Genomic DNA, 12,005 nt, shown 5'->3' with positions numbered 1-12,005 from the left:
TGTCAGACTTCAGCAGAAGGAGAAGCCTGTCTGTCACAGAGGAGTTCTGCCTTCTCAATGTATGCAGTCTGGTTTTACTGGTGGACGGGGTTGATAACACAAAAGTGGGTCATTCAATAAAGCAGTACAGGAACATCATATCTTGTATAGTCAGCACCAAACACGTCAGTGTTTTCTGACTGAAAGATAGAACTGAGATGATCATATGATGGTGATAATGGCGTGTAAGCAAATGATAATTACGTAACCCTAACGTATGGTTTCATTCATGTATCATTTTTAAACATTTTTTAACAGTGTAGGTCAACTCGATTAACAACTTGCCTCAGACGGATCAAATTGGTTGGATCATAGGAATAGAAAAACATGTATTCATTGTTAAACCCCAAGTATTTCGGGGTCTTTTAACTTTTTTTAAATGCATCGAATAGCACGAACATTCCTAATTCACTACGGTACTTTTAGGAAGTGCTAGATACTAGATGTCATTCTAGATTTTTAAAATTTTTTAAAGCAGATAACCTGAATTTTATTGTGGGTTTTGAAAATTATCCTGAGGATTTTATTATAAACCAGATCACAAAATGTTTAATTCCATAAATGTGTGAAAAGTGACATTTGATTTTTAATTATTTGCTAAAATAGTAATTCCTGTTTTTTATGTAATACTTACTGAATAGTATTATCTTTACATCTTTCCTTTTATCTCCACACATTACATGAAGTATTGGAATTGTGAGGACACTAAGCTAATAAATAAAGTAAATATTAGCTGAGAACAGTGTAGAAAAGTGGGTTTAAAAGAAATCAATGACACCGTTTGGACTCATGGGGGCAGCAAAGCGTCACTTTGCCCATAACTGAATTCAAAGCAGCGAAGAAGAAGAGGAAGAAGTAGCTCTTATGCTAACTTGATGGGGACGTTGAAGTAATAACATATATATCCTAAATATGGATAAAAAGAAGAAACCTCTGGCTGTAGATGCTTCATCAGTAAGTAAATCATTGTTGGAAATCAGAAAGTTGAATGTGTATTCTTGTATGTAAATGCGGGGCGTCTGTTTTTGATGGTCAAATAATATTTGACCATAAATATTAGCATTAGCTAACGCTATAACAAACATGTTTCTGAATGTTTTTCCAGACGTGAAAGTTCAAATGTCGTGTTTTTGACACATTTCACAGCTTGTAGACCTGAAAGCTGAACTGTTCAGGAAACAGGAAGAGTTCAAACGAGAGAAACTCGGTCAAGAAAACACCCACACTGGACACAGACCAAAATCCTCTACTGTCAACAACAAGGTACAACTGGAGTGGATGATCACGAGGTAGTACAGAAGGTATAGATTTCGTTCAACTGTTAAACCTTATAATCTCCGCTGCAATGGCAGAAACCCACGATATGGAGCAAACAGAACGCCGGAATCTCGGCAAGAGCTGCGAAAGACTCGGAGCAGCTAGCAGAGGAGCAGGTCACCCTGGACGCTGCCAGGTCAGTACCACACTGTGACTGTACAGCATCCATGTGAGGCCTGTATGACAGCATGACGGCTGTGTTCCTTCACCCAAGGCGCAAGTTGGAGGAAAAGGCCAGACTTTATGAGCAGATGACTAAAGGAGACTTTCCAGGTTAGTGACAGACTTGACGTTTTTGCCCAGCAGAGACAGTTGTTTGAAAGAAAACATGTTTCTGTCTTGCTGCAGATGAAGAAACAGAATCCCTGTTTCTGGTTGACTTCACTCAAAAGATTATTGACAAAAAGAGAGAAGCGCTGCAACAGAAGGAGGAGGAGGAGGAGGAGGACAGACAGAGCTCATCACCTCCACCACAACCTCTCAATCCAGACGAGGAATGGTATTGTTTGTTGTAAACTTTATTAACAATCTTCTTTTCTTTAATAAACTCCTTTTTAAGGGCTTCTCTATACCCTGGTAAATCCATGCATAGTCTTTTATAATTTGCCTTAATCAGCTTTTCTTCTCCTAGGGTGGATTTTGTGGATGCTTTGGGACGATCTCGGAGATGCATGAAGAAAGACCTGCCTGATTTTAAGAAAATGGACCACGACCTGACGGGCAAAGGGTAATGAAATATAAAAAAATACAGCCGTTGCTTTGATTAGCTGTTAGCTACTGACACCCCTCTGCTTAGAACAAATCTAGTCCAAAGCCCTTTTTTATTTGGGAAGGGATTAAAAATTGCCCTAATTAGAACACAGTCAACTGTATGATCCATCCATCCATTTTCTGAACCCCTTTTATCCCTGAAGGGGTCCCGGGATTGCCGGAGCCTAACCCAGCCACTGTTGGGGGAAGGCGGGGTACACCCTGAACAGGCCCCCAGTCTGTCACAGGGCCACAGTCACACTCACACCTAGGGAGAATTTAGACTCATTGATTTACTTATGAAACACGTTTTTGGACTGTGGGAGGAAGCCAGAGGGCCCGGAGAAAACCCACACATACACGGGAAGAAAATGCAAACTCCGCACAGAAAGGTTGCAGCTTCGACTTGAACCTTGCTGTGAGGCAAACGTGCTTACCACTGCTCCACCATGCAGCCTGTACACTATATGATGCAACGTTTGAAATAAGCGGTTATCCTGTTGTCAACAACCGGATTCCACGGAAGACAACCAAAAATGAACCTGATGGTTGTCCGTGTGACAACCTGGTCTTTTATTCAACATTTTGTTTTTTTCGACTATTTTTCAAAGTTTTTGGGAAACCGACGTCCGGCTTTTTAAGATAGAACCGAGTGAATACGAACAATGTCACGTGACTTCTGAACGATCCGAGTACGCCCGAAGACGTGAGCGGCATCAGCCTCAGCAGACTGAGTCGGACGTTGATGATGATGACATATCACTTGAGGAACTCGTCTGAAATCACTTGTCAAAAATGACAACATTGCAGCTGCATGTCTGGTTTAAAAGATCAGGGATATTAGTCTTTAGCTCTACTGCAGCGCACAATGTAAACATGGTATCATTCACATGTGTTTATTAGAAATAGATTTTATATCAGATTATAACTTTTCATCACTTCATATTTGGAATGCTGTACTAGTCCCAGTCCATACAAGTGTTCTAAATTTTAAAAATACTCATGAAGTTACAGTGTTGGTCAGTTTAATCAATTTTCTGATATATTATAGTGTAAGATAAAGTTTTTTCATTTGACCGTAACAGTATTTGATTTACATGGAAATAGTTTCTGTAACCAGCTGCTTCAATGTTTAGTAAAATGTTTGTTTTTAATTTTTAAAGAGTTTTTTAAATGTCCATCATAAGAGCCAGTTGATATTAGACTTGTAGAAGAAATAAAGATGTAAGAACTGACATCTGAGTAGGTTACATTGCTGTTGAATATTGGTGTCGAAGGACAACCAAAAATTGGGGAGGAAAACCAAATATTACTTTCCAGGACAACCATTTTTTTCCCTTATTTCTAACGCTGTGATGTCTCCTGAAAACATCTACAATTCTATTAAAAAACAAGAAAACCTCACAGTACTGACATGGGATTATGCTTAAAGTCCCACTCGGATCATCTTTTGATCTATTTTTAAATCGTCCCCAGTGGTCTTTCAATTACAATGACGTTGTTTTTGGCCCAAATAAAAAAAAAAAAAAAAAAAAAACCTTTGTTGATTTTTAGGACATAGTTTCTGAGGAGCAGCAGGAATTCATCAGAAATTCCCCTCTGGGGGGGTGGAGAAGGGAGCTTGTGGCCCACTCAGCTTTTATATAAAGCTTCATAATGCGCATTGCCTTCGTTTGGGCCACATTTGCTTCCAACAGTCTGGGTTCTGTAGCTTCACCATCCACATTTTTAGCCTTTAACTAGAACTTTTGTTTGCAGAATAATCTCATCTGACAAGACTTTATTGTCGGAGGACATGCGCCGCGAGCTGCAGAGGCAGGAGTGGGAAAGGGAGGAAGAGGAGGCCATGAAGAGGCCGGTCGGACCGATCCACTACGAGGATATCCGAGCTCAAGGTTGACTTCATTTCAATTGGATTTTTACAAAATGAAAGAAAAAAAAATGGAAAACCTCATTTTTGCTGTGATAACTTGTTATTTTTTCTTCTTCTTCTACTTCTTGGCATGTCAGAGGCTCGAGAGCTCGGTGTTGGCTACTTTGCTTTCTCTCAGGATCAAGAGCAGCGCAGGAAGCAGAGGGAAACTCTGGACATGCTCAGGGATCAGGTGGGTTGTTTTTCTGCAGTGAAAGCTCGCTCAGAAAACGTTTGTCAATGTTCAAAAGATGATAAATGTGGATGAAAAGACATTTTAGGAAGAGTACAAAAAAAAACAGTCCTGTACATAGCAATCAATATGGAGGCCAAAGGAGAAGAGAAAACGTTATTTACTAAACAGAAATGTTACAGAAACATATTTATCTCAAGGCCCCACTTTAAGATTTTGCTCCTAAGATCATGTCTGATTTTCTTAGTTGTTAAAGTCCTCGTTCCCTCATTCTGATGAACAAAATAACTGGATTGGAGTCTAAGTAGATGATTATTGGACCTTCATCGTCATCCTTTCATCTTCACCTTCAGACAACCGATCAACGGACCAAAAGAGAACGACTGAAGGAGAAAAGGCAGGCCATCCTGAAGGCTAGACTCGCCAAGGTGAGGCAGAGGAAGATGAAGAAGGCAAAGTTAGATGGCACTGAGGAAGAGAGTAAAGGTAAGTCATTTCAATATTTACTGAAAGCTAATACATTTATGCAGTAAACTAGAATCATCGATACGATACGTTTTCTTCAGGAACGGCCTTTTTTATTTATTTTTTTGTTTAATCTGATGGGTCGACTCAGAATTGGTTAGTTTGGCTCAGATGCAGCTGCGCCGCTCTGTCTCCAGCAATGTCCCGCCCACGCCGCCGTCTGATTGGTTATGCAAGCCACGCACTCAGACTTCTGCGTGTCATGCTACTAGCAACCGGGGGGGGTCACTTTTAACACACTAATGCATTAATAACACGTTAATAACATGTTAAACAAAGTGTTAACGCTAGCTTTTTGTTTGTGTTTCAACTTCTCACAAAGAGAAGTCATTTCATTCATGCTTTGGAGTTTTACTTTATTTACTATAAAAACTTTCTGAGAACTTTTAATTTAACTTTTAAAAAGTAACAAACGATGCTGCTGAGCCTTTTACTCCCCGCATTTCTAGGAACTATTGGTTTGCTTTTTTCATTGACTTGTGTTTTAAATACTCAGTTAATTGTTTGTGCTGGTATTATCAAAATGTTGACTTTTTTTGGACAAATGACTATCAGCTCCAAATATCAGTTATTGACTACTAATAATCTGTAACAGCCCTAGAAAAACAATATGGCTCGATCTGTCCTGTAACAGGCTTCCTGCCTAGTCATAAAAGGTCCTAAATGCACTGAATTTGGAATAAACACCTTAAAAAGTCCTGAATTTAAAATTGTGCTGTTCGAAAACGTCTCCGTTTGACATTTCTTGATGGAACTTCAATTTTTTAATGTTGTTTGTTTTTGTAAAATAATCTAAATAAACATTTGTAGATCCAATCGTTATGTACCAAAACACTGAAGGACCCCCGCCAGTTTGAAAGACAAAGAAGGGAGATGTGCGCTAAAGCATCGCCGCACAAACAGGATAAGAAGCTACAGCTTTGAGCATAAATCAGGAAAAAATGGAAAATTGGTCTTTACTAATTGCTCTGCACGCCCATAAAAAGGTCTAAATTTAAACTTGAAGAACGTTCTCTAGTCTCATGCATGTTGGGATTTCTTTTTCTTTTCTTTTTGCAGACACAGTAGAGGAGGAGGAAACATTCGGACCCTTCCCTCAGCCTGATGACCCCCCAGAGGTCAGCACTCTGAAGAGAGTGGAAGTGGAGATTCAGGAGAGGAGGGACACCAAACCAGGAGTCCCTCACATCAGGGAATGGGACAGGGGCAAAGGTAAAACCCCACTAGGATGGGAAAAAGGATTCAGAAAAGCTTCTATTATTTTTAGCAGATTCACAATAGCTGCAGCTACATTTGCAAAATATCTTTGATCGGATCAAAGATCAGATTAGAATTAAACTGTGTTCATGGGCCCAGACGGCCAAAACAGGTTTAGATGTTTTCTAGAATCTAAATGAAGTTTTGCGCACATGTCTGATTAAAACGTAGAGACTGTTTTACCAACAATCTTAGCCGTCATCTCCTTAGTAACAGCCTGGCAGTAAAAAAATGTTGTACATGACGTAGAAGCAGGTCAGTGAAATATGAAATTAGAATTTATTTGAAATTTTTCTGATTTGAAATGGTTTATTTCAAGCAATCACTGAATAAAGCACAAAACAATACAATAAACATTCATACATTCATTCAAAGACGTATCAAACTTAGGATAATTAGACATTAAATCAAAGATTGCTTGTAACGGAGTGGAAGGAAGAGAACTTCTATAATCCCACCTCTGTTCTACCGTAACCATTTTATTACATGATTGATCATTATCATAACTTTTCATCTGTCATCAATGCCTTACCAACACTTTCAGGTCATTACGTATGTTTAAGTATCAATAAATCACATGACAATGATGAACTACTTCATACTTATGTAGAGTAGTTATAACTATTTTGTTTAATAACATACCACATACAGAATATACTAGAATATATTCAGATTCATTTCATTAGAAAAATCATGTTTATGATTAAGAACAAATAACACTATCCGAAAATAAACATAACAAATCATGACTTTTTTGATCAAGTGAATTAATATAATTTGAATTCAATCATTATAACCATCTTCAATAATTGATTAAGCGTTTTATTTGATTATTTATTTAGTCATTTATAGTAAGGTGATGTTGTGAAATAAAAAAGGTTCCATATTCTTTAGAACGTCTAAGGTTGGTATTCCTTCTTCTGCTGATTGACAGCCGTCTTTCTGGTTTAAACGGTTTAGTTCTCTTCGCTGTTATGTCTGCAGACATTAGATTCAGGTCCTTTTCCTTCTAGAAAGCTTTCTAGTTATTTGCTTCTTTTTTTATTCATTGCATAATGGCTCCAAGTTGCTTTCTTCAATTTTACATAACATTTTTATTGGTAGATGAAAGATTGTCTTTTTTAATAAACTTTAGTGGAAACTTGGACTCAAAGTGAATTCCTGAATGTAATGGATGAGGTTTAGTCTCGAGACTCACATCCCTCTCATTTTCTTTCAGAGTTCATGTTCAGCGAGTGGAAAAGTCGCCGCCGGGACGAGCGGGAGACCGAGTTTGCTCCTCCTTCAGCCTACTTTACTGAGAACAGACGAACAAATCCAGGAAAGTTTAAACCGAAGGAGAAAACCTCCAGTGCGTTCTTCAACACAACAAGGAGTTCTGGAGAAATCTCAGAGTCCAAGTCCCAGTGTCGACCCCAAACTCTGTCTCCACCCCCTCCAGCCCAGCAAAAACCTTCATCATCCTCAGACGAAGCGGCACAGGCCCCACCCTCAGAGAGCTCTTCACCTTCAGCTCCCCCTTTCAATCCCCAGTATGCTTCTCCTCCTTTTTATCCTGCATTTCCACCTCCTCCTCCTTTTGGAGCCCCCCCTCATGTCCCGCCTCCATTCCCACCCGTGTACCCATACCCTCCCCGGTTTCCACCTCCACCAGCTGACCAAAGACGAGCGGAGCCCCCACCCCCAGGCACCTCCGGTAGCCTGGATGACATGCTGTCCTTCTACCGGAACTCTTCCTGACTTCTCCTGCGTTTGTGAAAGTAAACAAAGCATCACAGAAAAAAAATAGAAACCCATGTGTGAAACAGAACTAGAGAATAAAATGCTCATTTGAACTTTCTACATCCCACTCTGCTGTGATTCTCATTGATAATCCCTTTTTTTATTTAGAAAACTGAACAAGTTCATACTTCAAATGTGTTTGACAGAGAAATGGATGAAACTTTTTCCTTAAAAACTAAGATAAAAGCTGCTTTTGGCTATAAAAAGATGCTTTTACAGGATACTCACAATAATGTTATTTACATGAGAACTTATATTTGGTCTGAATTTGAATGAAATGCGTAAAGTTTTCCTTTGACATTACAAATAATAAATGAGAAGAAACACAATCTCATATTTTATGTTTATTACCCCCAAAATGTAGACAATAAGAAAGATGGCTACAAATAAACACCGGCCGTGTCAGTAACAGCTATTTCCACCATTTGCTGCAATGACAGCGGCGTCTCCTGCTCCTCACTCGCCTCATGGTGTCTTTCTGAGGCGTTCCACTCTTCTACAAGTGCTGCATGCAGTTCTGCCAGGTCACTTGGGGTCGAGGTCCCATCATCCAGTCTGTATATCAGTGGTCTCAGACGTGCTCCAGGGGGTTCAGGTCAGGGGTCATTGCTGGTCATACCGGATAAGCCACTCTCACATCCTGAAGTCCATCATGTGGTGGAGCATTATCCTCCATGAACAGGAAGTTGGGGGTGTGCTGGTGGAGTTGACTTGACCATCTACATGAACCAAATCAGTGTTGCTCTGACTGGTGATGCTTGTCCAGACTGTTGCACCTCCTCCACCAATACTAACCTTGGGGACCTTGTTGCTCACCTCGCCTTCTCCACCAACACTGACGACCGTCATTTATGTCAAGGTGACTCACCTTGTCGAGGTCCCATGGTCTTGTACTGCAAACGTGTGTCTTGGTGTCAGTGTAGTCTCCTGCAGCGGTCGTCTGTCATTCAAGTCAAAGCGGTGGAGTCGGTTGGTTTGTCTGGATACCCTGGTACCCCTCACATCTGGGAAACGGACCTGCAGCTGTGTGGCGTTTGCTAAACCATGTCAGAGGTCAGAGCTCCTGGTCATGGTTGTGGTCTGTCACTAGTGGGGATCCACTCCTGCCAGTAGTTCTTTGTTGTGATGCAGTCTGCTGAAGACACTTTGAGACTCCTACAACATGTGACCGTCTGCTACCAACCAGAAGGCGCTATGGTCAGGTGGTGCTGCTCATCAGTTGAGCGACGTCGTCTATTCATGACTGTTTGAATGATGAACTTGGACTGACTTAGTGACTAAATCAGCTTTTTATCCCCACAGAATGCTGACATTGATGCCGTGTTGAAATGTTTTTTATTCCAGGATTCTTGGGTTTTAACAGTGAACCTAATGACATCATTGTGTGGAAAACTCTAAATGAGGTGTTCACCTCCCCATCCTGAAAATCTATGAAGTGAAACAAACGCGTAGTGGTGTCATTTCTCTGAAGGAAAACTGATCCAAAAATTCAAATCAATATTTAGTTTTCTCCAGATCTTTTTGGGACAGTTTGTCTCCAAGAATTTCCACTAGATGGCGCTACATCATTTCGCAAGGAAATGAAGGTACATTCTTGTGTTTTTAATAGTTTGTTTTAATGTTTTCGAAGAAGAGTAGTGATTAAAGACTTCATTCTAGAAACATTTGCATTTTTTGTTCTTTTCTGTGATATTTTTTGTAAAAGCATAAAATGGAAAAAAAAAACTGCAAATCTAAAGAATAGATTTGTATTTTCCCCCATGATCCATTTTAAGAGGCATTTACTTTGAGACTGTCCATCTCTAAGAGAGGACATTTACTGCAATAAAGACCAGCAAAGAACCGCCATGTCACTGACCTGAGATTAGCATCCTCTTTATCCACAAAATTAAACTTCCAACATGGTAAGATCTAACAAATCCCTTTTCCCGTGCAATCTATTCATGGGATCAAATAAATCCTTTTGTGTTTGAAATCATGCAAAGGTCTCCTGCAGACTTCCTCTCTATTTGTTGAAATTTTTTTGGCTGATCTGTGCGCCAATCCTACATTTTTTAGCATTTGCAAAGAAAACCTTATAATTCAGTCAGAGAAGAAGAAGATTTTTTTAATCCTACCAGGATCAACATGCTGAGAACAGTAAATGCACTGGGTCAGAAAATGAAAGGTTGGCTTATATGTTAAAATTTTATTGAATTTATATTACTTGAATAATATTTAAATGGATCTTTTTCACTGGATTTCTGTGTGAGAAGTTTCAAATCCAGTCAATAATGTTTTAGCTTCGTACTGATTTCCCCAAACAAAATGTGTTGGTTTAAAGCTCAGATGTGGTGTGAGCTCCATCCACCCATCCATCTATCCTTCTGTCCAGCCATCCCTCCATCCATGGATCCGTCCCCCCGTCCATCCATTTTCCAAAGCCACTGTATCCGTTTTGGGTTTGCTGAAGCCTTCATAGGGCAAACAATCACACACATATAAACACTTAGGAGCAACTAGAGTCATCAATTTACCTGCATACTTTTGGACAGTGGGAGGAAGCTGGAGTACCTGAAGAAAACCACAGATCCACAAGGAGAACATGCAAACTCCTCATGGAAAAGGCCCAGTCAGGAGTTGAACCACAACCTCCTCACTGTGAGGTCAGAGTGCTACCCACTACACCACCATGGAGCTATTAGCTCAGATGGTGAATGTTTGCAGGTTTTCCTGTAGGTAAAAAACATTTATGTTGGAAGAAAGTGTTAGGTTTAGATTCTACAAAGCCTGTTTAGTTTACCTCCTTTAACGCTGAAGCGAACTTTAAAAATAAAAATCCAGCTTTCCTTGACCTCCAACATCCCTTCATCTTCTTTAAAAATCATTTTCCAGTGAATATGTTCGACCAACTTTCTTCTGACAACAGAAAACAAAGATCTGTATGAAATTCCAAAGATTGTTCGATCTGACTCTAAAGAAACGGTGTTCCTGTAGAACAGCTTGAGTTTCTTAATGTCCCACTGTGACCCACACGAGGGCTGTTTTGCTGCTGCAGTCTTCTTTAATGCTTCATCAGTGAATAGACCTGCACTGACATGTGTTCTCACCTCCACACAGAGCGAGCATCTGCACACAGACACGGGTCCCAGGGTCAGCACCACCCCACGGTGAGCTATAATGAGTCACTGAGTGCAACGAGAGCTAATGTTGCCACGGCTATTGAGCGCCTCTTGCCATGAGGCCATAATGTCACTCCTGCTGCGTTGTGTTAAACAGCTACAAGTAAAACAGATTGGTGCCAGTGAGTTTGATGGCAGGCCTGCTGGAGTGCTGCCTCAGCAGCTGCTGGATCCAGAACCGAGGCCTGTGGAGCTTCTAATGACGGGCTTTGGAGGAGGTTTCCACTTTCATCTCTGGGCCCCGAGTTTTTATTGTGAGGTGTATTTTTGTCTTGTTATTGACTGGATACTGCTTTACCGCCACATCAGTGGGCTTTCAGCAAAACAATTCATAAAACCTAAAACAAATGTGAATTAAAGCATTTATTTTCTTTGAAATATTAAAACACGTAGACAAAATCGTACCTTAGAATGAAACGACTGTAACACACAGAGCACTGAAATGCTGCAGCTGATTAAAAGGGACATTTATTTGATTAAAAAACGATTATTCATTTTAAAGAACCAGAACGTGTTTTAACATCAATTTAAAAAAATACAATTTAGATGATCCTGAAAGTGTTTTTATTCAAAAGAACATGCACACTAAGACACAATTTAAAAGTTGAAACAATTTCTTAGAAGTATAGTACAACAACCAAAACATCAGAATTTGTTTTTGACAAATAAAAGAGTGCCCCCCCCCCCCCAATCATGCAAAAAACAGCAAAAACTGAATCTTAAGAGAGGGAAAAGACCCTTGCAACCTTCGTGCTATCCTAGGCACGTTAACGTTGGGAGTTGGGTCATCTAGACCCACTAGACAGTGCTCTGAACCTTTTTTCTTCAATGATTTGTGATCTTCACCGGTGTCCATGGATTACATGAAATCTTTCCACCTTTATCCACCTTTGTCATGGTAGGGAGAACACGTCAATGTAAGGGTGGGGTCTTCTGGACCCCACAGGATAGCACAAGGGTTAGGACAACATGTCTTGATTTTGTCTTGCAAAAAATAAAGTACTCATTAAGAAGGTTTTCAACAGCAAAAATAAAATGTTTGCATGTCTCAGTGGCTAGAATTAGTCAG

The 12,005-nt window shown here is 40.0% G+C and overlaps 1 protein-coding gene across 2 annotated transcripts; it reads left to right on the top strand.

Annotated features, from left to right (window-relative positions):
• The first annotated feature begins 850 nt into the window (after positions 1-850).
• ccdc174 (coiled-coil domain containing 174) lies at positions 851-8,102 on the top strand. 2 transcript variants are annotated; one of them, XM_011474663.3, is made up of 11 exons: positions 851-993; positions 1,186-1,302; positions 1,392-1,492; positions 1,571-1,629; positions 1,705-1,855; positions 1,988-2,083; positions 3,865-4,001; positions 4,117-4,211; positions 4,565-4,697; positions 5,796-5,948; positions 7,213-8,102. In XM_011474663.3, the coding sequence occupies exons 1-11, from the start codon at positions 952-954 to the stop codon at positions 7,731-7,733; spliced, it is 1,605 nt and encodes a 534-aa protein (XP_011472965.1). In that variant the 5' UTR covers positions 851-951; the 3' UTR covers positions 7,734-8,102. The 2 variants fall into 2 exon arrangements, with proteins under 2 accessions (XP_011472965.1, XP_020558691.1); XM_020703032.2 differs by having other exon boundaries at positions 1,389-1,492.
• The last annotated feature ends 3,903 nt before the right edge of the window (positions 8,103-12,005 follow it).

The sequence above is a fragment of the Oryzias latipes genome, chromosome 5, assembly GCF_002234675.1.
Source record: "Oryzias latipes chromosome 5, ASM223467v1".
Taxonomy (NCBI): domain Eukaryota; kingdom Metazoa; phylum Chordata; class Actinopteri; order Beloniformes; family Adrianichthyidae; genus Oryzias; species Oryzias latipes.
The sequence above is the reverse complement of the archived record's forward strand: the minus strand, read 5'-3'. Positions and strand labels throughout refer to the sequence as shown.

Bases quoted from the DNA above. Each gene is read 5' to 3' on its own strand.
- ccdc174 (XM_020703032.2), top strand. From the start codon at position 952: ATGGATAAAAAGAAGAAACCTCTGGCTGTAGATGCTTCATCA. The intron at 994-1,185 runs GTAAGTAAATCA...CACATTTCACAG, and splicing joins TGGCTGTAGATGCTTCATCA to CTTGTAGACCTGAAAGCTGA. The intron at 1,493-1,570 runs GTCAGTACCACA...CCTTCACCCAAG, and splicing joins GTCACCCTGGACGCTGCCAG to GCGCAAGTTGGAGGAAAAGG.